The following is a 24,600-nucleotide window of genomic DNA, read 5'->3' as shown; positions in this document are numbered from 1 at the left end:
TCATACAGGTTTGTTTGTGCCATCTGCTTCCCGCGTAAAAGCCGGGTCTTGCACAGTGTTTCTGACTCTGCTGGTGCTCTGCCTGTCCATCCTCATCTTAAAGGGAAAACAGAAGTCCTTGAAACATCTCTTGAAGTTTTCATCCAAAAAAGCATAAAGGATTGGATTGAGGCTGCTGTTGGTGTAACCCAAAGCAATACAGAAGTAATAGCTGGATATAGCAGCAGTACTGTGGGACACGTCCCCTAACGCTTCGACCAGCACAAAAATGTGAATAGGAGTCCAACAGATAATAAAAACCGCCACGACCACAAGAACCAACCTGGTGATGCGGCGCAGGTTTCGATCTTTTTCTCGAGACCCTGAGAGAAGCCGTACGCTTTTAAGGCGCAGGATCATCAGAGTATAGCAAACAATTATAATGAGAACTGGAATAACAAATGCAAAGACAAAGACACAGATTTTCATGAAGATGTCCCACCACACATAATCTCTGTCTGGAAACTGCAAGGAGCATTCAGTGCTAGCAGTATCTAGGAATGAAAGAAGCAAGAAGAAGAAAATTGCTTTACTATTAGATATTCTAAACAATGTAATTATCATAGCATAAGCTAGGAAAGGTGATAATCATGTAATGTGATACTAATAAATGGTGTTATTATTAAATCACTCCAAGGAAAGCTTTCAGTTACCATTGAAACTGGTTTTATGCAGCTGTCTCTAGAAATTACTTAGAGAGATAGGGACTTTTTGAAATGCATAACATTGTATAAAATTTGTTTCCCATGGGAGGATCTAAAAATGCAGAGCACAAAAATAAAAATTTGTAAAGATGTTTCCGTTTGAATCTCACTGAGATTTAAAGCTAGAATGAGTACCATATTCAATGGAGTAGAAATCTCATAATAATCATCAAACTGCATATGTTTTTGTCTGTGGGCAAAATGGTATCATGATTTTTGGTATCATGAATAATGGGAGCAGAGCAAGGTTTTGATTGTAGGAAGATTTTTCTAATATATAATAATTGTGTAACAATCTTTTCCCACACACCTTCTCCACTGCGAATGAAATACATGTAAGTGCTTCCATTCAGAAAAACTTATTTCCTAGCAACAGCTTCATTTCAGTTAAATAGAAGCAAATAAAACACGTATGTGCGTGGATTCAAATGGAAGCTGCTCTTTTTGCAGATCATGTCATTGACATGCAGAGAGACTTCAGGATATGGGCCACCGACACCAGCCCACTCCCTTTCTGATTGCCCATGCCAGGATTCCGAGTCACAGGCTGTCACTTGATTTTATGTCCCAGAAATATTCCATCTGACAGGAGACTGTTAAGGAATGAAATATTTGAGGTTTTGTTTGCTGACCTCCTTGGATCTTCCAGCATATAAACCATATGGAAAACCAAGAAACAAGATAAGGCAAGAGAGGGGATAAATTTACAACTACTATCAGCAGTTAAAGTCTACTGAGGACAAGTCAAGGTACGCAGGGATTTTTCACTATGAACCGTAGCTTAGATTTTATCCTCTTGAGCACTGCATTATTCTTTGTATTTTTTTTATTTTCTCTACTGAATTTGCCATTGCTCTATATATTATTATGTATGGGCTTTTATTGAATCAGAAATGAAGAGTGGAATGATTGCACATCACTTTTTCATACCTGTCTCCCACAGAACTAGTCAGAAAAATTCCATCAAACCATATTTCCCTATTATCGAAGTACTTCACAAATCAAGATGATATTGCAGAGAATTTGTTTTGAAAAATAACTAGGGGGTGAAATTATCATTATGGTATCATACAGACATTTCTGTGGTTAGATATCAGAAAGCTGTTACTGGGTGATATTGAATACTAAAACATTCAAATAAAAAAGTTGAAATCAAAGATGAATATTTTGAGGTTTTATTTTAAATAATATAACAACTAATGGATGATTCTGAAAGCTCAAAAGTGAAGACATATCTTTCAAGCCTTATGGAGGATGTTAAGCAGACAGCACAAGTATGACTTAATAGTCTTGACACTCAGTCAACTTTTCCAAATCCTTTGCAATCTAGGTTTTCATAACTGTAGTTGTTTTTATTTAATTTTACTCTAGAAATGTCAACCATTGTCTTCAAAGAAGTTTTCACGTTGATTATTACTGTTATTTGTGGTAGAAATATGTTTATGGCCTAGAAGCACGATAAAATCAGGATGCAACTATAATATCTAGACTAGTAAAGCTGCATCCACATGTGGAGTTGTGGATAAAAGTGAGGTGTGATAAGGGACAACTGCTCCAGACCACATCCAGCTACCCACTGAAACTCCCTCCCAGAGGAAACTGCCTCTTCAGATCTGACATAATTTCATATATTCATGAAAATAATTGGGTCATGCTTGCTACATTGTAATATAGCTTGCAGTTGGCAATGGTATTTTAGAATTTCAAATTATCAAATACAAATTTAATGATTGTCTTCCATCTCATCACAGTTTACTCTCTATGGAAAATCTTATTCTAGATTCATTAATATTCATGTGTTTCACTTGAGATATATATAATGCTATGAATTGTATGGAACCCATTTACATTTTTCCAGTTTACAAATGACAATCAATCAGCAGAGATCCTTGTCAAAATGCACAATATCATAATAATTTTCAGGAACTTTGGAGGAGAATAAAATTCAATTTATTTTTTATTCTTGTTGCCTGAAAAGATGTGGAACTAAGTACGGTGTCACAAACTGAGTACTTAAGATTTCATACTGACCTTTTCCACTCTGAAAACCAAATATTAAAAATACATTAATATATTTACAGAAAAATACTGCATTCTAGATGGTACTTCAGTGTAAATATATTTTAAAATGTGTTTGATAAGTTACCATTTAAGATTAATCTTAATCTTGACATAGGAAATATATTTCTATTAGGTACATTATTAATTATGTCACTTTCAGGCATCCATACTCCTCTGTACTCAAATGGAGCCTTCATACTATTACTGGGAATATTAACAGTATCTCTATTTTTTATTATTTTTTTCAGTGAAGAATTCTTCAGCGAGAACGGCTCCATTAAGGTCAGAGAGGGAATATTTACACAGATGTAAAATGTCTTCTACAGGGAAAATGGATGCAGAAGGACACTACTGAGAGCAATCCTGAAGTGTGAGAACAAAAGGGACTAACTGAGCATGGGGTGGGAGCTTTAAATATAATCACTTTCCATTTGATGTTCAGTTGTTGTTTAAATCTGAATCCAACAGAGACACTGTAGCATATAAATTATTTTGACCAACATAACATGAAGTTTCTGAGCTCCAGCTGTCAGGCAAAGGGTGGATCCTTGCTTTTCCCTTCTGCATTTATCAGTGCAATTCATGAACACACCAGCCAAGACAATTGACAGTAAATGCTCAAGAGAGACATTAGATCAGACAAGCTGGGCTGAACAGTAGGGGCTGACAAACATGTGCCACTAATTTCCAACCTTGTTCAGCCCAGCTGAGCTATGTATTACTAGTCTGGGTTTCAGGGTACAAAAAAAGGCTGCCTGCCACGTGATGTGGAAAACGCATTTAATTATTGCTGGCCTCAGGGCAGCCCCTTGATCTAAATGTCATGCTTATGGTGAATGACAAGAATACTCTGCTAGTTGAGCATGCTCCAACAAAACACCTGACCAAGCCAATGTCCCATGGCCTTCAAGATCTCATACATAGTGGCACAATCATTCTTCGCAAATGAAGATGCCTGGAAGTTAATGTTTCCTGAGCTAGAAATTGTTTTATAGAGCCTGTCAAAACTTTACTGGGCCGAAGAGTTACAGCACTGCAGACTAAGACACTTGATCCCCCAAAGGGCTGAAAGAAGAGTTCCCAGACAACTCTCCTGTCACCTACCCACCAGAATACCAACAGCAAGAACATCTTCAGTCAAATCAATAAACCTTTGAGCAGCTGTTACTGAATTTTTTTGTTTCCATTGATCTATACTAAACGGTTTAACACACAGCATTTATTGTCTCTGCTGGTTAAAGCAGTGTCCTTTGTCCTTATGTAAAGTTTACCATTTCTCTTTGGAGGAGTGAAACCTTTCTAATAGAAAAAAATGTTAATTCAGGAAATTATTAATCATTTTTCAAAAGATTATTTACATCTCAAACAAGACTACCACCACATAAATATGCATGTCTTATATTTTATCAGGCCACCCATTAACAGGGTGGCCCCAACCCAAGGACATCATTAGAGGTCTCAAGCCTTTTGAAGACACTGAGGCGCTCTTGGACTACAGTCATGCTTGTGGGTATGAAGTATATGTGTGTGAGAATGCTTCTCCCCTTTCCTTCTCAAGGAGGACTTCAAAATAAGATTAACCCTGTAGCAGCGCAGTTTTGGCAATGAGTCACCAATTATGGGGGCTAAATCCACAGTCCTTCATGGATTATAAGTCTCAAGTAGAGCCTACAGGTTGTCTGTGTACAGATCTCATTGACTCCATGTTCTTGTATTTGCTTCCCTGCCATGGTCCGTATTCCCAATTCCTCTGCTGATCCTTATTCTCAGCTTTTCCAAGTCTCCATATACATCCCCATTGTTTTTTAAACAAGAATTTGAGATACTGTCGTATATAATTAACTTGATTTTCTCTCTCCAGCTATTGACTTTTCCTTTCTTCACCATGCCTTCAAGTTCTGTGAAATGGCTGTTGATAATAAGCTCCCAAGTCTTAATACTAATGGTAGTTTTAATATTAATACTAATGACAAGCAACCTATTTTCTGCTCTTGGAACTTCATCAGAACTACTCTCACAATACCTATAAAAAGCACTTTAAGCCCACATTTCAAGTTTCATCCTAAACTGATTTTTGATCTGTCCACTGTGATCAAATTCCTGATTATTTTCCGCTGCTGTCTGCTAATAGTTTTCAACGGTCACATTCTAGCACAGACAATGCTTCAAAGTGCATTTTGTTCTTTTAGTTGGCCGGGGCATCTGAGCTTAACACTTATGGCACTTACATGTCATACTGTAATGTTCCACAATATATTTCAAAACGTCAGAAATTTAGACATACTTTTTGAAGAAGGAATCAATCAGGTTTAATCAATATTAAAAGCTACATTTTATGTTATTTGAGAAACAAAAACACTGAATTTTGAACACTCACCTTCCCTGACTTTGGTACCTCCAAGAACTATCGCAGATATACCAACTGATGAGGACAATAGCCAGATACAGATGTTGATTATCTTTGCCTTGAGAGGTGTACGGAAGTCCAGAGCCTTCACAGGGTGACACACAGCAATGTATCGATCAACACTCATCATCGTCAGTGTGAATATGCTGGTGAACATGTTATAATAGTCAATCGAAATGACTATTTTACACAGCACATCACCAAAGGGCCAAGAATTCATCAGGTACTCAGTGCTTTGGAAAGGCATGGTCGTGGTAACTAGCGCATCTGCCATAGCCAGATTGAAAATGTAGATGTTGGTTGCTGTCTTCATCTTCGTGTACCTGAAGAACAAAAAAAAGTAAGGTTTTATTAATTCAAGATGAGTATGCACATTCAGATATGTAGCAGTTTATCAGTCAGGCTTTGCCATAGTTGGTTTTTTTTCTAATTTATGACAGAAGTGCACACCAGTGCAAGACCCTTGGGATAATAGCAAACACATTTGACCTAGTCTCTCAGCACCTGCATTTCCAGTTAGAACTATTCACCACAGGCAAAACCAGGTGTATGAAACATTTAATCTAATTAGCCCAATGCTGGTTTCAATTCTATCTTCTCAAACACTTCTAGAAGAAAATATCACTGTTACATTTGCAAGCGACCAAAATGTTTTGTGTTTCCTTTTCTTAGAGCTGACTGTCAGTGATTGCCATCTTTCTGGGTTTGTTTAGTGAAAGGAACATTTATTCCATTCTCTGGTAAGAATCCATGTTAACTGTTACATCTGCCGGGCCAGATTGCCTCTTATATGATAGTTTCTCTACCCTGAATTCACTACAATGATGCCAGCTTATACAAGTCTTAGTCATTTCCCTTCTTTGGTCCTTCATTTCCAATTTCTCCTCCTTATTCTCAGCTTTTCCCAGTCCTCATTTTTGTGACTGCTAATGTAAAAGATTAATATTGTTTAACTAGGATACCACAGTGGGGAAAAAATTTATCATCGTAGTATTTTTTCTGCATCCTTTAATTTTACCAAAATGAAGCACTTGTTTTGTCCAGTTGGCAAGAAGTGTACACAGAAAAATAGCATGTGTTTTTTTCTGAGATGGCACCCTGCTTTGTTCTGCCCTGATGACAGCCTGACTCTGGGCTGTGTCCCAGGGCATGGCGGACTGCTTCCAGCTCTGCTGTGGACACAAAGGAAGAAGAAGAGCCTGTTAACATAGGGATATACCTAAATCTCCTTTCTGAAATGCTTTCTACCCCCTAGATAATTTTGCTCATTGCTATTAATTTAGCCTGAGATTCAATGATAGATTTTCTTTCTCAGAACTGTTTCACCCACATGGTTTGAATGTGTATCCAAACTAAAAGCTGCACATGCAACACACAGAGAAATATCTCTAGCTAGATTTTGATATGTATTATTAATAATTTACAATGGAAACATAATACTTGATCAGTCCAGCTAATGAACATGCAGGGCACTGTGTCTATTTGCCTTTAGAACTTTGATGTGAAAAAAAAAAATAATTTGAAAAAAAGTCTTGACAAACTGTGCCCAGTGAGTAAATTAGCTATTAATTAAAATATGGGCAGACATGTCATTTTATGACCAACACAAAATGTTAAAAATATCATCAGTTTTTCTAAAACTAATTACGACTTACTGAGCAAATGAAACCAAATGCTGGCTTGAAGCATAGAAAAAAGAACTGCAAGGGAAAAGTGAACCTTTCTCACCCAGATACCATACTCAGGCTCACATCTTGAACAAAGCCATAGCCAGTGAAGAAATACCTGAGCAAAGGCAGCAACAAAAGCTCTGCACTGACGGCATGACCACCATGGTCTAGACTCCCTCTGCCCCGGTTTGAGCTTCTCCAAGACAAAAGGCAGAGCTCAGTCAGAGCTGGGCTTCTGCACCCTCCCCAATCAACCTCCTCAACAAGCCTCCAGCAGAGGAGGCAGCCCCTCTTGTAGGTCACATTACAGCCCGTCAGGCACTGTTCAAATGCAAATATGAGAGTATGGAGCTAGAAGAAACAAATACAAGACACATTAACAGGCTAGGAACTTTCCTGCTGGTAAGAAAAAAGCAGCTCTGAGTGCATCTCAGCTCTAAGACTGAACAAAAACTCACTAAGCACTCAGATTGCAAATCTCTTCTAAAATGGACTAATTTCCATTAAATGTCTGAAAACAAGTAGTAGAAAGTGATTTTACTTCTATGGACATCACTGATGATATTTGGAATTTTCATCTTGTTCATATTGCAAAAAAAGACTGTGAAAAGTTGAAAAGGATGCATAAAAAGCACCACAAAAATAAGTGAAAGGACTGGAGAAAATTCTTACTGTGAGTAACTAAAAGAGCTCAGCACATTTAGTTTATCAAAAAGAACACCAAGAGGTGACTTGATTACAGTGTCTGAAGACCTCCACAGGGAGAAAATAGCAGGTACTGAAGAGCTCTTTCAGACTGCAAAGAAAAGCGTAACAAGGACAAATACATAAAAGTCAAAGCCAGACAAACTCAGCTTAGAAACAGTGACAGATTTTTCCTAACAGCTAAGGTGATTATTACTGGGAACAAATTACACAAGAAAGGAGTAATTTTTCCATCTTTTGATGTCTCAAAATCAATGTCTGCTGCTTTGCAAAGGGTGTGCTTCAGTCAAATACAAGTTACTAGACTCAACACAGGCATATTTAAATGAAATGCAATGGCCTCTGATAAGCAGAGGTGAAGTAACTAATAGTTCTTCTGAATCATTACTTCTGTAGATCTTTAAAAACTTCCCCAAGGGTTTGGATAGGGAAAGTTTGCTTTCACATATAGAAGAATTAGTTTGACCTTTTTTCCTTAAAGAATATCAGAAAAGTAGTGAAAAATAACTGAGAGGATAGTCTTAACCTTGAAAAATCAAATATCTGAAAGTCTTTATATGTAGCATTTCCTGTTCTCTGCAACCTTAATTCAACCCTTTTTTGTGTGTGCCACTGTGGCCATATATACCATATTTTCCCAGTATCCCTTTCCTTTCACCCTCCAGCCTTCTACCAGCAGAGTAGGAAAGACCCTCTGAAAAATAGAACTAGTATTTTGGGTAACTTCAAAATGCAAATTTTTGAAGCTGTAACATAAAACATGTTCTCTGTATATGTACTGTTTGTTACACATGTAAAGTGATTTTGATTTTTGGACTATGTAACACATGTACATATAAGAAAATCACTTTTTCTCACTGCTATTGATCCAACAGGAAGGATGTCTTGTCATTCACAGATAGTGAGAAATATAGAGTCAACCCAGCATCAGCATTTAGACAAATTCCAATGTAACCAAAGCAAAGCTACATATGGGAGTGAAAATATAACATGGAAAAGAAAAACCCACGGTATGCCATTCCTCTCATAAAGCTCTGTGAAAGCTTTGGCTCATTTCAGGGGCAGGTATGCACATAACGATCCCAGCTTTGATAACCTTACCTAGTGTGCATCTAGTAGCTTCCCCATAGCTCACTAGCCTGGCGGTCCCATGACTAGCTTGGTCTTGCCCACATCCACCCCAGTTCACAGACCACAGATGCCTCCTTGCACCACTCACTCTTAGCCAGAATAGGCACCTCACCCCTTCTGTGCCAGACTTTGAAAAGGAAGACCAATAAATACTGCTCCAATAAATACTTTATTACATTTAGGGGGTCATGCGGAGGGATCATGCGTACCTATCTCAGGAATGAAGGGTGCACTGATTAACCTCAGCAATGCTAAGTCCAAGCACATTTTACTGATGCAACCTTAAAGCTCATTGATCTCACACTGGTAATGTAAAGAGCTTGATTACTTTCACCTGAAAGCACTGGCCTCTGTGTAAATGAGATGTTGGCCTTTAAAATTGTTAGGCAACACAGATTAAATCATACATTCATTTAGAAGTTCATAAAATTCAGAAATGCCTTTGAGAATCTGAACTCAATCATCCGAACTCCTTTCAATTCAATGTTTTTAATTAAACACCTAAAAATTATTAAATGCCTACATGCCTCTGAAGGTATGTGCTGGCAGGCTTAATCAAAAGTCCAGTTAAAGTAATGGAGTGACTGCTGTTGCTGTCAGACACTTTGAAGTGGACCCTGATAGTGTCTTGACTCTAAAATGAGATGAGGGATTTGAATACTTTTTTACAACTCCATCCTATCACACTAGAATATAGGAGGCAAGGTTTTGTGTGGTTTGGGGTTTTCCCACCATGCCCTCCATTCACCCAAATCTGCCCTTGAACAAGGTTGAAGTAGTGATCAGGTAAGGGAATCTTGTCTTCCTTTGCAAAATTAAAATTATTGATCAAAACCCTGAATTTCATTTAAGGAGAAAATATTGCTGCTTTAATTGGTCTAGCAGAACAGATAAGGGAAACCTGGGCACAACTGCAGCATAGATGGCACAGTGGTAATTAATGACAAATGCTTTCTTAGTGTCTTTGAGATATAACTTTCAAAGACCATTAAAATATTTATAAACAGTTGTTGGCTTATAAATTGTTCATGGGAAATCCTGTGTCTAGACAATGGTTTGTTAAATACTGGGATTTCACAGCAAGGTGACAATTTCTCTAATGCTACATAGGAATGGAAGGTGCCTCTCTTAAATCAGGTGCTAGACTCTAATTTCAAGAGGCAGAAAAACCTCTGATGACTTCAGCTAGTTGGTGGATCTTGAGACTGTTTGTCAAGCTACAAACAGGCCTCAAGCCTCTCTAGGCTTCAAATAAGTGGAAGATATATGGAAACTCTGCAGAAAAATAGTCAAAATGAAAAATAACTTGTTGGTTTGGATGTATTTTTTTGATGGATATATGACAAGAGTGTTTAAGGAGCAAGATTTAAATGATGTCTACTTACATCTCAAAAGTAAAATTCTCAAAACTATCACAACATAAGCTAAATCCACTTTCCAGAAGTGGAAAGTTCTTTGACGCTGACTTTAGACTGACCCCTAGAAAATTTACGTTATTTTTCAGTTGACTCATCATTACTGTCCTTTTCCTTCTTGAGTAGAATTTACTTTGCACATTTTTTAAGACAGCAAATGGGAAGAAATCACACTTCCAACTGAAGCTTATCAATGAAACTGTGGTAACAGAAAAAGGAAGCATGCTATTAAGGAGTTGGCATGTTTTCAAAAAAAAAAAAAACAGCATTAATAAATCAGCCAGTAGACCCCCTCAAGCAGAGAAGATGAGTATGATGTTAAAGTACACTGTAACTTTAGTAAAGCTAATAAAAGCTAAGAAGGAGTCTCTGGTCTTTTTTTTTTTTTATGTAATAGGCTGAAATGTTCCCTGCAGTATGAAATTTGGGATAGGGAGGGGGGCAAGACTAACATATATATTACAACAACATTTTCCAGTAGCAGACTGAATGTACAAAAGCATGAAATACAACAACATATAACAAACACGTATTTTTGGCAGATACCTCATTCAGTGAATGAAAATGAAATCTAAAACACACCTAAAAGCTAACTGCAAAAACACCTATCAGCAGGATGCAGGCTCTGTTCCACTAGGCTCCTCTGAATGAAGTATACGGAGATCAAGCAGCTGAAAAGCTTAGTCAGGAAAGCTCTCAATCTCAAGGCTATATTCAGGGCACACTCAATATCATACTGCATCAGAACGGGAGGGGGGGGGAAATCACAACCAAGCCAGGAGGATCTATTCCAAACACATACCATGTCAAAAGGATGGCTCAGCTATCTTTTGGATCTTCATAAGTCAATATAAAAGGCTTCTGCCAATACGAAACTAAGACTGAGGTCATCTAAAGAATGTAAAAATCAATATGCTGCACTTTCCATGTTCATATTGGGCTCTATGTTATTACTACATTTCAAATGACAGCCAGGATTTAGCAGGGGATAGAACCTCAGAAAACATGGTAAATAAAGGGAAACATTGTTACTGCACACATTTAAATGTTGCCCGTCTTTAACATCAAAATTGTAAGGAGCCTACAAAAAATTGTACATGTTGCCTACAAAATAGTACCCTAAAGTGGAATTTTCTTTATTAATAAGCACCTGTAGGTACCTATTTTTAAACAGCTTAAAGAAGAAAAGCATGATCTTGTCTTTTATTCTCCCCCCAGGGAGCATAATCCACCTGAATGTCAGAAGGTAACATTAAAATCCTTACAATTTACCACTGCCACTGCTCCTCTGACCGAGCCATAAACTGAGCCTGAACAAGATCTTGCAGATTTAGATTAGATGTGGAAGCTTTCCTTTTTGAGATGAAGAGCCAGCTTCTGAATTATAGAAGAGAAGTTCAGGTCTGCATGTATCGTGGACAAAATGAAGAAAAATTCACGTTACTTAACAGAAAATGAACTTTTTTCCTCCTTTTAAGATAAGGACTTTTAATATTTTTATGTGAGTGATATGATTTTGCTAAGAGGACTCAGAGAAATGTTAAGGTGCTGTGATTTATTGTGGCTTAAACTGAAAAAGTGAGAATGTGGAATTTTACAAAATTGGTACTTTATCCAAAACCAGTACATCTAATATTATTATTAGAGAGTCTAAACAATTAGCTTAGACTATGTACCTGATTTTTTTACCTCTGTTGGCAAGTAAGATGAATCTAGACCTGATCAAGCAGCTGACTCTCTCTGTTGAGAAACTTTCTGTTGCTGCAGATGTTTTCCAGTGACCAGTCATGCTACAGAGGGTTCCCAGGGTGTTACACAGCCCACCCTAATACTTCTTACAGGTACATTCCCTTGGTGAGTGTTGAGTCTCTGTTTCTGGTAACATCCACATTTACCATTGTTCTTATCTCTTGAAAGGAATTTTTTTTTTTTTTCATGAAGATCATGAACCCCCTTAGAAGAACAAAATATTTCCTATGTGTTTGTGGGAGAGGGAAATGAGTTTTCTGTGCTCTAGGACAGAGATTGCCTGGCAAGGAGAACAAATCTCATTGCTCAAGGGGACAGACAGGGATAGCAGCTCCAGTAGAAGATATTTCAGGGTCTTACTTTCCTTCTTATTCTTTGGAGAGGCTTTGATCTCCATAGGTATCTATGTATGCAGAACTTGGCTGGAAGCAGGCAAATGTTATTGAACGTTTGCTCCACTTAGATGTTTCTGCAGGAGAGAAATGAGGAAAGAATTCAAAATTCTGTCACATGAGGGTGCTGAGTCGTGGGTAATCATGCTTTAAGATGCCATCAGCTGAAAAAAAGGAAAAGCACAACGTATTGATAGCTTCCGTGGTGAAAACATCATTCTCCTGCACATTTTAACAAGTCGGTCATTCTGAAAGGCAGCGCTGTCCTGATGCTGTCCATCAGCCAGCAGCATGGTAAAAAAAAACCTTTTCTGAGCTTGAACACTAAATGAACATTGAATAGCTTGTCTGAACTAATCTTACCACACAGGTTCCCACCTATCACTACTTAAGGAGGCCTTTCCCAGTCGCCCTATAGTAGCCACGGTGACTAGGCTACCTACAGCGCAGCAGGAAGTGGATTTTGCTATGTAGTCAGTTAGCAAATATAAAATCTTCTCTCTTCCAGGTGCAGGGTAGCTAAGTTTCAGAACCCTAGATATTCACTCATAATGCACTACTGAATGGCACGGACTTTTGGAGCAGTGAAGAGCAGTCAGGCAGAGCACTGTGTGTTGCATAAGAGGATTGGGTGAGGAGTGGCGAAAAGAGAAAGGTTCTGCACGAGTTCTAGCCATGTGTTGGTGGAAACCTGTGCACTGAAAAAATTCATGTTTTGAGTATGAAAAAAATCATACTCATGCAAGAGAAGACAGAGGTTTCGTTGTAAATAAGTCTCAAAACTGAAAACAGCAAACTGCAGAACTAATTTTCACTTCGCTAGGGATTAGAAGGTGAATCTCATGAGAGTCAAAACCTCTGGCTTCAGGTGAAATAAGTATTTCAAAGATGATACACAAGCTAGCATGCAAACTTCCCAATAAGACCATGGAAATGCTGTGCATCTTTACATACGCGTTATTTATATTCTTTTTACGTTTTGCAGAATGCCAGCGTGGTCAAACACTCCTCTTTCCATGTCCTCTTTCCACCTGTACACACCTCTTCCCCACAGCTAATTCAGTTTGTGCACTCGTGCCTGTATGTAGACAAAATGACATTCATACTGCCATTTCCTCATGCCTCTCAAACACCACAAAGAGATTAACAATAAACAAAGCACGAAGTCTTTCTTGAGAAGAAGAGCACAGGGTTCACACTTTGCAAGAACTACCTGATTCTTACAGAAAGGAGGACCAAAACAGAGACATGGAGTAAACTTCCTAGAAGTAGAGTTTATCAAAGTTTTTCTGGATGCTTTTCCTTTAGGAAGTAATATGGCACTGGAATCAAAACTCTCCTTGGGAACTCACCTGTTTCAGAGAATTTAACTTAAGGGACAAACTAATCACAGTTTGAACAGACGGTGAAAGTAGGCAAGCCAGGAACATTACCCTCCCTTGCTCTTAGCACATCCCAGGCCATCCAAAGTCACCAAGTTAAGAATTTCCTGCCCTTTCAGCAAACTCAAAATCCTCTCTTGGGAAAAACAAAATGAAGGGTCCCCACTCTTCCCTCGCCCTGTCCCCCTTCACTAGAAGGGCCTACCTAGCCTGCCACCCTGAACACCATCTCCATGCTGTGCACCCTCCCCATGCTTCAGCCAGTAGCATGAGCTTCCCCACCACTCTCCTGGCTGAGTTCAGGCAAGCTGTCTCAAGCTTTCTGCCTTGCCAGCAGCCAGACTGGAAAGTTCTTGTAAGTTTTCATTTTCTGACGGTTCAAAAGGGCTCCTCATAATTTGTCTTGCTTCCAGACATCGATTCCAGTTACGCTTTTCCCTGAAATAAATGACTACCTGGCTGCTACCCCAGCAGAAGTGTCTGGATGGATACCAAATTACTTTTCCGAAGCCAAACAGATTATTCACTATAAGCTATAGCTTCTCTCTAATACTGTCTCTAATAAATATTCCTTCCAACCCTTTCCTCTGTGTTCTCTGCTTTTACAGTATCAACTCTTCTTATCACAGCATTGTATTGGGAACCTGAGTTTCTTTTCTGCTTATAAACCTCAGGTCTCACTTAGCCATTGTCTAGCAGGGTATTAAAAGTACAAGAAACATTCAGATTTTGTTTTAATGAGCTGTGCTTGTCCAGCTACCCATATTGTTTTATAAACCTGTCCTCTTCCATGTTTCCTCCTACCCTGGTCTTTGATCTCTAAAAGCTGCTGGTAATGATCAGTCTTCAACGTTGTGATGCAAATTATGCCAAGTTTGGCCAAATCCTGCAGAACCCACCAAAATTACTTCCATTCAGTGATGTAAAACCAGACACTCTGAGGTCCTGTGATGAATTACTATCAATCTTTTTGATACCACTGCACTGAGAGTAGCAAAGTGTCAGATGTTTAATTGACTAAAAAAAGGTAAAAAGCCATAAACTTCAATGAGTATACTACAGCTAGGCCTTTATTTTTACCAGCCAAACCTGTGATTTCATAAAAGAAGAAAATCATACCAACTGCAAGTAATGTGGAACAGGTAATTCAGTTAGGTTGACTTTTCTGGAGATTCATTTTTCATTTCAGAACAATATTCTTTCCAAATATAATTTAATAAAATTGGAACAATAATTTAAAGCAAATTAACAAGTAATCTTTTGATGTTATAGAAATCTAATATTGATTTAAACCAATATATTAAAACAAATTCATGTTTTGATACTCATTTTTTTATATTTTCATTCTGGTTTGGAATGAGTGATGGAGAAGTTTTAAAAACAATCTGGAAAGGAGTCAATTTTATATGACATTTCTTAATAGACTCTTCCTGTTACATAAGATGCCATTTGGTTCAATGAATATAGGAACAGAAATGTATTACTAGTTATACTTTTTCTTCAACATTAGACTAAGCAGAGGAATACAAGCTTTCTCTTTTCCCTTAGGAATGAATCTACATATCTGTGACACAGCCTCTTGTTAAAACTGTTTTTGAATGTAGAAAATTATTCAGTTCACTGGAAGCTTGAAAGATAATTCTAAAAGAAATACAGGATTGGCTATTTAGGATCCTGATGATAGCAGCTGCTCTCAGTAAATAACTTCAGGACCAATGGGGGTAAGGCATCTAGAAAAAGTGAATTTGGTGTGGGTAAGAGGCAGTATCTCACAGAGTTTTTACCAGAGTAAGTTTATGGTTTTGATAAGAGCAAATCCATAGTCAAAGTTATATCTTTAGTCAAGGTACTTTTCTTCCAGTGCAGCTGTTACAAGAAAATACCATTTTCTTTAAAGTCAGCACTAAATTTTAGAAAAATAAAGTCAGAAGGGAGGAGGAAGAGAAGAAAAAACTTTTTGCTTCCAAAGAGAAGTCATTTTATTTATCAACTTCAGCCAACTATTTCACTTCCAGAAATATCTTCTAAGACCTTGAAGGTAAAGCTAATCTCAGGATGAAAGATTTGGGGTGGAGATAGTCTCTGATCATGCCAAGACACACATAGCTGTATAACTTTACTCAGGTGAGGTCAGGTAATTTCACCTGGTTTCTACAAACCCATTTCATGCCTCCTCTCCTCCTCCATAAGGGGAGGCCTGCCCTTCCCACACAGTATCCGCATTTCCTACCAATACAAGAGGCAACGTGATGCCCTCTTTCTCTCTTACTCTCTCCCCAGGAAAAGCAACAGCCTCAGGAGAACGTTGCATCCCGTGTGCCATGGCTCGGTGTGAGCGAGGCACTGCCAGCCCACCCAGACGGCTGCTGCCCTGACAGCAGACCCCTTGGGGCAGAGACACCTGCCTCACGGTTGACGTGAAGATGGGGAGAGTTCCTGCAACGGGCGTGCAAAGAGCGCAGGTTGCATCGCATACACAACGCAGAGCTCTTTCTGCGCATTAAAAATACCCACTCCCAATGTGCCTGAGGAGTCTGGGGTGCTTACAATAGCCCTGGTCTTGCTCTGCTGGGATTTTTAGTGATTGGGCTTTGACTTTTAAAACTACAAGTTGCTGTGTGTTTAAAGACAGTGAATGCCAGTATCTCCATTTTACATGTAAGGAAAACAAGTCACAGGGCCATGAAGTTCAAAGCGTTAGAGCCTGGTAGTAAAATCAAGAGAAGAATCCAGGCCTCCTGAGACATGGTTTAACAAGCCATGCTGCGAACAACCATACTAAAGTACCATTCCCACTCTGCCTTCAACATAAATCTCTGTTTACAGGAGCTGTACCAAGCTCAGCTACTTTTCTTTCAGCTTGTACACGTCCTCAATGTGCCCTTCTCCTGTTATTTTACCCTCTGAGGGAACTCTGAGAGTGTTTTCCCTCTCAGCAGAAAGACACCTCATCACACCTGAAGGAGATTTCAGACACCCAGCACTCTGCATGCAGGCTGCTGAGATGCTGACTCACTGGTCTCCACAGGCTTCTTCAGCAGCCCTTGTGCAGAAGTAGCAAAACTGCCCCTGTGGGCATATTAAAGCAACAAACAGGCCAAGGCGTGCCTACATCACAGCTTATAGCTGAATTGGAGCTTGTTTCTGAGCCTTCGCAAGACTATTTGGAGTCTCCTGAATCTACACAGCATTGATATTTCAACAGTGTCAAAGGAGGTCTTGTTTCTGTCATCCAACAGATGTGAAGGGGCCAGGCAGTTGGACTAGGTGATCATAGAATCATTGAATCATAGAATCATAGAACAGTTTGTGTTGGAAGGGACCTTTAAAGGTCATCTAGTCCGACATCCCTGCAAGAAGCAGAGACATCTTCAACTAGATCAAGTTCCTCAGGGCCCCATCCAACCTGATCTTGAAGGTTTCTAGGGAAGTGGCATCTACCACCTCTCTGCAAAACCTGTGCCAGTGTTTCACCTCCCTCATTGTAAAAAATTTCCTCTTTATATCTAGTCAAAATCTGCCCTCTTTTAGTTTAAATCATTACCCCTTGTCCTATTGGTACAGGCCCTGCTAAAAAGTCTGTCCCCATCTTTCTTCTAAGCCCCCTTCAAGTACTGGAAGGCTGTAATAAGGTCTCTCTGGAGCCTTCTCTTCTCCAGGCTGAACAACCCCATCTGTCTCAGACTTCTTCAGAGGAGAGGTGTTCCGTGTTCCCTCTGATCATTTCTGTGGCCCTCCTCTGGACCATCTTCAACAGGTCCATGTCTTTCCTGTGCTGAGCGTTCCAGAGCTGGATGCAGGACTACAGGTGGGGTCTGACCAGAATGGAGTAGAGGGGGCAGAATCACCTCCCTTGACCTGCTGGCCACATTTCTTTTGATGCAGCCCAGGATATGGTTGGCCTTCTGGGCTACGAGCACACATTGCCAGCATATGTCCAGCTTTTCACCCACCAGTACCCCCAAGTCCTTCTTGGCAGGGCTGCTCTCAATCCCTTCATCCCCCAACCTGTGTTGATACTGGGGGGTTTCCCCAACCCAGGTGCAGGACCCTGCACTTGGCCTTTTTGAACCTCATGAGGTTCACACAGACCCGTTCCTCGAGCTTGTCCAGGTCCCTCTGGATGGCATCCCATCCCTCAGGCATCTGAACTGCACCACTCATTGTAGGTCCCTTCCAGCTGAACTATTCTAACAATATCAGGTGGTGTTTAAAAGAGCAAAGGGAGGAGGAGCCGGGCCTACGTTGCCTGCTGGTCTGGAAGGGGTTAGCAGGAGGAGAGCAGATCTGGGATTGAGAGAGGTGAGAAACAGCAACAAGGGGCCTCACATAAACCCTGTGCTCAGCTGGAGGGTAAAGAAGAGCCACAGTCTGTCTCCATCCTCCTTTAGAGTTGTGGCAGCTGGACAAGAGGCAACATGGGATGGCTGGAGGCCACAATCCCGCGCTCTGCCTTGCCACTTGCTTTCACAAACTTCACACAGACCTTGGTTTTCCAAACAAAAGGACATCACTGCCAGCCACATTTCTCAATGGGTCATGAAAAACCCATCTTGAGATGCAGTCATGCAGAGAATGGATGTGAGGAAGAGAGGAAGATGAGCTGCTAGGACAAAAATGAAAAAAATACACCTCTTGCATGAACATTTGGAATTTTTCAAAATTATAAGAAATATTTGAAACTGTAGATGTGTGTATACATATACTTCAGCTAATGATTCTAGCACTGTTTAAAGCATTTGCCACAGAGAAAACCTGGGAGAGGGGAATACTGAAAAAAAAGGAGAAAAAAAACCCAACAGATGTTTTGTCATACTTATTTATTTATTTGATCATGTAATCAAGAGATGGACCAAGAGGAAACTGAAGCAAAAGGTTAATGTAGCAACTGGTAGGAGAGTGATCCACATCTATCTAGACCCTCACAGAAATAATCTTAAGAGGGCAACAGAAGGAGATGAAAAAGGAAATACATATGCACCAGTATAATCCATATATGCTAATTTTTAGGGTACTGGCTAAGTTTGAATTTATTTCCAGTGCCCAGGCCAGTTAATCAACTATCATTTTTAGTGACTGATGGCTGTGTATGTGTCAAGCATAGAGGCTTTCTTCTTTCAAGATAAATATGAAAAGAAATAAAATCTCCACTCTGGATGAACAGCAAAAGGGCATGGTGGGCTATAAAAATTACAGCATCACAAAGCTGGAGCAAACCAGTTTCTCTACATTGATCATAGGCACCTTTATTTCTTGCACTGACTTTTAAAGGGAATTTATTTCCACTTTTCAAGCGTGTTCACCTGGTTATAACTCGTCTTTTGTAAAGTACCTTATCAAGAACTTCACTGCTTCCAGTTAACTTCCCTATATCAAACCTGACAGTTATTTCACCATTCTGCAATTGCTTGACCCTTATCATGCATGCTTTACTAACAAGACCCCTTCCAATACTTCCCTTTTTCTTTCTGTGTACAAACTGATTTAATTTGAACAATTCTATTTTTTCAGATTTTTTTGCCAGATTCAAATGGACTGTGAAGCAGGAGTCCAAAAAGTTGCATGATTTCAGTCCCCTTGGTTACTCATTGTGGCCCTGCTGTCTGCACTGTCCAGACATTTTTATAACTTGCAAAAGGAAAGGACAAAAAGAGAGAGAAATCGTAGTGCAAGCTAAAATACACACCACTACACAAGTGTAAGTACAAGTGTAAGTATTGATCCATTTCACCAACAGTGTAATATGAAAAACTAACACAGATACACAGCTTTCTCCTGTTTCCTGAAAAATATTCGGAAAGGTAGACCCCTTTCAGCATCTGTTTTGCTTTCTTCAAGCCAACACCAACAACTGGAGTTAAACACCACTGGACAGAGAAACAACATCCCTTGCTTTACATTAAGCATTTCCACATATTTTTATCACTTCCTTTTTTCCCACCTTGTTAAACGAGCCACTAGGCAGCATGGTATCAGCGTCCGACCAGAGACATAAGCTGTCCCTTGGGGACTCCTCATGGGGGGAGAAAGGACTGCCTTGCAGAAGTTTCTTCCTTCCACTCAAGCTTCCCCTCGGATGCGAGCAGCCTCCCATCCCTAGAGGGCACCCGATGAACGCAGCTCCGGGGCGCAACGCGCCTTTCCCTCAGGCTGCAGGATTTATCCCTTTTAACCAGCTTTTCCCGTCTGCCTCCAACTGTGCTTCCAGGCAAACCACTGGGACTGATAAGGTTTGGGTCATGCTGGTTACTTTTTTGCAGCTCCTCATGCCCAGAGAGCTTCCTCAAACTACTCCCATTCCCCCTGCCGAATTTAGGGATGGCCATTTGTACCAAGAGGTACTCCAGAGCCCCTTACCTTATGATGACAAACATGACCAGAGAGTTTCCCACCAAGCCGACAATGAAGACCACTGAGTAGACAGCAGTGATGATGATGGGGATGGCGGGGGAGATGCTGGTGTGGTTGTGCTGGGCGTCCCCGAAGGCCCCGGTGGCATTGCTGTCGTAGTCCACCCAGCCCAGGACCCAGCTGCTGCTGGTGCTGGGGGCACGACAGGGCCCTGGGGAGCAGCTGGAGTCCGGCTCCTCCCGGAAAATCTGCACAGGGGCATCCATAGGGGCACAGCCCCCACAGGCAGGAGGGTACAGACAGCGGGAGGTGAGTACGCTGGAAAGGGGGAAAAGAGGGAAAGAAACAGAAGTGCTATCACAGCCACTGGACATTAAGACTTCTGAAATTTGTAGGTGTTAAGGGGAGCTCTGCTGTGATAGGAACTGTAACCTGCCAAGCAGAGACTTGAGCAAACCACATTCGTGTTAAATAAATACAGGTTTTACATCTCGCTGTCTAATGGGTAAGTGCTGCTCCTCCAGGTGCACGAGGAAAGTTTTCCTCCACTTTCAGACATTGCACAGAGAAACTAATCAGATGGGAAACAGCTCAGATCCACCCCCACACTTTAACCCTCTCTCTCCCATCCTCCATATTTTAAATCAAATAGTATCCTCATGACAAGGGATCCTTACTGCTTAAGCTCTGCTATAAGGAGGGGGGAGAGGGAGAAACACACCACCTCTCTGCACAGCTGCTTTTACATCCTGCCCTGAGTTATTTTTTTCCTGATCCTATACCTGCTTCCAAAGAAGAGACACATTAATGACACAAAATACCTCTTTCAGCCTGGAAAAGGAGCGGAGTCCTCAAACAGATGTTCTTCTCAGGAAAAGAAAAAAAAAAAACAAAACCAAAAGCAGCTCCACTTGGCTCCTGGAAGTACCACCGACCTTCTAGGACTTTTGCACCTGAGGCACCTGCGCCTTCAGAGAGGCGTGCTGGCAGCGGAGCCGATTCCCGGGCATGAGCTGCAACGTGTTAGCAGCAGTTGCTGCTGTTCCAGCTCCAGCCACTTCTCCTTTTCCCTCTCAGGCTCCCTCTGCCTCCCTCTCGCTCTGCCAGGGCTCCAGAAGCACTCTGCACTGATGCACACGTTCTCCTCTGCCTCTGTCCCTGCAGCTCAGAAGCTCACATGACTGCTGTCTAAACACTGAGAGGCAGATAAATTAAAAGAAAATCCAAAAATAAGTTCTGCAATGAATGAATGCTTATTTTTAATACACTCTTCCGAGCTGCCTTCCTCATTCCCCCTGCACTCCCAGGCCTCAGGCAATGATCCTCTCTGCCTTATTGAATCCCACATGCTTCTGCAGAATAGGAGATGCTGAATAAAACAGGAATTTTCAGTTTAGATGCATTGCCTGGTCCCTCAGCTCTTCCGTGCCTCAGCTTCACAATTGTGCATCCAAAACGCTTCTCGCTGGGTGGCTGTGCCCCTGTTCCTTTACATCTGCAACTTGGAGGAAAGAGCAGGTTGCCAAAGCAGGGAGAGGCGTCCCTAACCTCTGCTCTCCCCAGGCTCCAACTGCAGCCAGGGATGGAGAGATGGTGTGTGCAGGAATCACAGCCCTCAAAGCCTATGCCTTAATTTGCAAACAGACCTTGAAATCCCCACTAGGAGTCCCTCTAAAAGGCAAATGGGAGAGATGAGGTGAGACCCTGAGCTGTTCCCACTCACTTGGAAGAGACGGGGAACAACCAGGATGGCTGCATCTCAAAACACGCAGCAGGAAAGCAGGTCTCTGCTGGCAATAGCAGTCATGCCTCTCTAGGCATTTGGTGAAGCTTAGACAGTTGGGAAAGGGATTGTGGGTTTCCTTCATCCTTTCTTAATGTTGGAACTTTACTTCATGCTCTTCTTATTGAGTGTCTGCGATCAAGTTGCAGTTTTTATTTCTAAAACTTTTTTTTTCCTAAACCTACCATCAAGATGAGAAATTATGTCAGCTGTAAAGTTAATAGTCATGGAAGAGGTTTAAAAGGTACAAATCCCCTTTCTGAGAGGCAGAGGTTTGCAAGCATGATGATGGCTTTGACTCCAGTCACTGCTTTCTCCAGAACATAGCATCTGCTCACTACCATCTGTATAGAGCTGTGTAAAAGTTGTACCCTTAACGAAGATGTAGAAAATTGTAAAATAGCAAACATGTGACAAAAACACCCCCAAGCCAAATACATTATAAGGATAGAACACAGATCCGGGACAATAATAATTCCTTGGAAGAGGAAGGGAGATCCTCACTTAAAATGCACCCTCTGTCCTGTTTTTGTCCTCTGCAATTCATGGGCTTTTGCAAATCATAGAAACATAGAATCTTTGGGTTGGAAGAGACCATTTAAGGCCATTTAGTCCAACCCCCCTGCAAGGAGCAGGGGCGTCACCAACTAGATCAGGTTGCTCAGAGCCCCGTCCAACCTGACCTGGAATGTTTCCAGGGATGGGGCATCTACCACCTCTTGGTGCAGCCTGTGCCAGTGTTTTACCACCCTCGCTGTGAAAAATTTCTTCCTCAGATCTAGTAAAAATCTACCCTCTTTTAGTCTAAAACTGTTACCCCTTGTCCTATCACTATGGGCCGTACTAAAAAGTCTGTCCCGATCTTTCTTGTAAGCCCCCTTTAAGTCCTGGCAGGCTGCAAGAAAGTTTCCCTGGAGCCTTCCCTTCTCCAGGCTGAACAACTACAGGTCTCTCAGCCTGTCCTCACAGGAGAGGTGTTCCACCCCTCTGATTGTTTTTGTGGCCAAAAGTACGGCAGGGAATTGCTACTGTTACTTCTTCTCAGATATAATTTTCCTTGGCAATTTTCAACTTTGTGTTAACATTTTCCTTGGGCTTCTCCACATTCTGGAATTAAAGGAGAGCTGTAAGGTAGCAATATTTTAACAGCCATTGATAATTCATCTCTTATGAGCAATCATGTTTGTTTGGATAAGCACCTTAAATTTGAGCATATACAGCTGAAAAATAACCAATAAATAGATTCTAAGGGTTAGGCTGAAATGAGAAAGAAAGAAGTGACAGTTTGTTACTCTGCAATTGCTACAGGTGGATCAGAAACTTCTATATGGGGAAGAAAAGTCTGTTATTGCTTGCATAAATCTAAAGCTCAGATGATATAAAAAACTCATTAAGATTAATAGCAGACTCAAAGGTTTTTCAAGCATCAGTGGCTGGACAGTAAGCTGCTCTTTCTCTAGCTGATTTCTGTGCTGAAACCCTCCAGTGATCTTAGAGCTAGCACAAAAATGATGTGCTCACAGCTACAGTCACTGGCCCTTACTGGAGTGGGCACTGTAAGTACATGGGACTGGAATGAGGTGGAGTTTGACCACAACACTGCAAATTACAGGGTGAGCCAGAGACAGCATTTCAGTTGCCGGGTGCTTTCTGTCTGTGTGTGCTCCATGTTGGAGGCTCAACTCTGGCTCTTGGTAACTGTAGGTCTTTGCATTTCAGGAGAAAGCAAGCATTGGGCTAGAGAAATGCCTTTTCTTCTGCAAGTCAAGTCGAATCCATATAAATTGTTAAGAATGACCTTTTCCTTTCTTGTTTTTGCTTTCTTGATGAAAACTTTAATATCTGGATTATCAGCAGTAACTGGTCTCACCACAGGTACTGGAAACACCTGCAATGATAGCAACAGAGAAACCAAGGGCAGAGGGAGAGCCACGCTCCATCACGATCTTCCTCTCCTTCAACACGTAACTGCTCAGTGCCTCTGTGCCCTTCCTGATAGCCCTGCAGAAAAAGCCGGGAGTCTCCTGAAGTCATGAGGGAAGAGAAAGAAAGGGTTTGCAGGTGTCCTAACCCAGTCTGCCCACACACCGATGCCAGAAGCCCCTAATCCCTCTGGGGGATCACACTAGAAAAAAGGCCCTGTTCTTTCAAGGGAAAGCAAGGAAAGGTTTAGGGAAGATATATACAGCACAAAAACACAGTCTCACCACTCAGCCACAACTTTCCTCCAGCACTGTTGTTACAAACCTGTGGCTCATATGCCCCCAGATTTTTTCACTACGGCACTGTAGGGTCAGTGTTCACCTGACTGGACTTTGGGAGATACAAGAGAAATCACCTGGACTTTTTCTCATTAAAATACAAAACTACATACCAAATTCTATATTAGGGAACATTGTTTAAGCTGTGAATCTCAGCCCTCAAAGGTAAAGAAATACCGCACTCAGTTGTCCAGTACCTAAGCACTACGATACTTGTGCATTTACACAACATTTCCCCCCCTCAGGGGCTCTGCCTCATTCATAGATCAGCTACACAATATTACTACGTTTAAATGGAAGGACAACCACAAATTGGGAATTTTGTATCTGTAAAATGTTGTCTTTTGTGATCCTAGTGAAATTCTTTGAATGAATAAGGAACAGGAGGGGACGAAGATACATGATACTTAACAATAGCAGGTGGGAAGGGCTTCAGCATCACCTTTTTTATTACCAAAAGATAAAGTAAGAGCTGCTACCATCAGCAAACTGCTTCAAAACCTTAACAATGTGCCAGGACATTAATTCAGCCCTGAGTCAGAGGTAGGAC

At 40.9% G+C, this 24,600-nt stretch overlaps 1 protein-coding gene across 2 annotated transcripts; it reads right to left on the bottom strand.

Moving 5' to 3' along the window:
• OPRK1 (opioid receptor kappa 1) lies at nucleotides 1-20,416 on the bottom strand (the record flags this gene model as incomplete). Of its 2 annotated transcripts, none has more annotated exons than XM_082014657.1 (3): nucleotides 20,013-20,416; nucleotides 5,178-5,534; nucleotides 1-523 (listed from the first exon to the last, which is right to left on the bottom strand). In XM_082014657.1, the coding sequence occupies exons 1-3, from the start codon at nucleotides 20,378-20,380 to the stop codon at nucleotides 1-3; spliced, it is 1,248 nt and encodes a 415-aa protein (XP_081870783.1). In that variant the 5' UTR covers nucleotides 20,381-20,416. The 2 variants fall into 2 exon arrangements, with proteins under 2 accessions (XP_081870783.1, XP_081870782.1); XM_082014656.1 differs by having other exon boundaries at nucleotides 1-533; nucleotides 5,182-5,534.
• Between the last annotated feature and the right edge of the window lie 4,184 nt (nucleotides 20,417-24,600).

This window comes from Phaethon aethereus (genome assembly GCF_964289735.1).
Source record: "Phaethon aethereus genome assembly, chromosome: 2".
NCBI classification, from domain to species: Eukaryota; Metazoa; Chordata; class Aves; order Phaethontiformes; family Phaethontidae; genus Phaethon; species Phaethon aethereus.
Note: the sequence above shows the minus strand (reverse complement) of the source record. Positions and strands in the feature narration are given on the sequence as shown.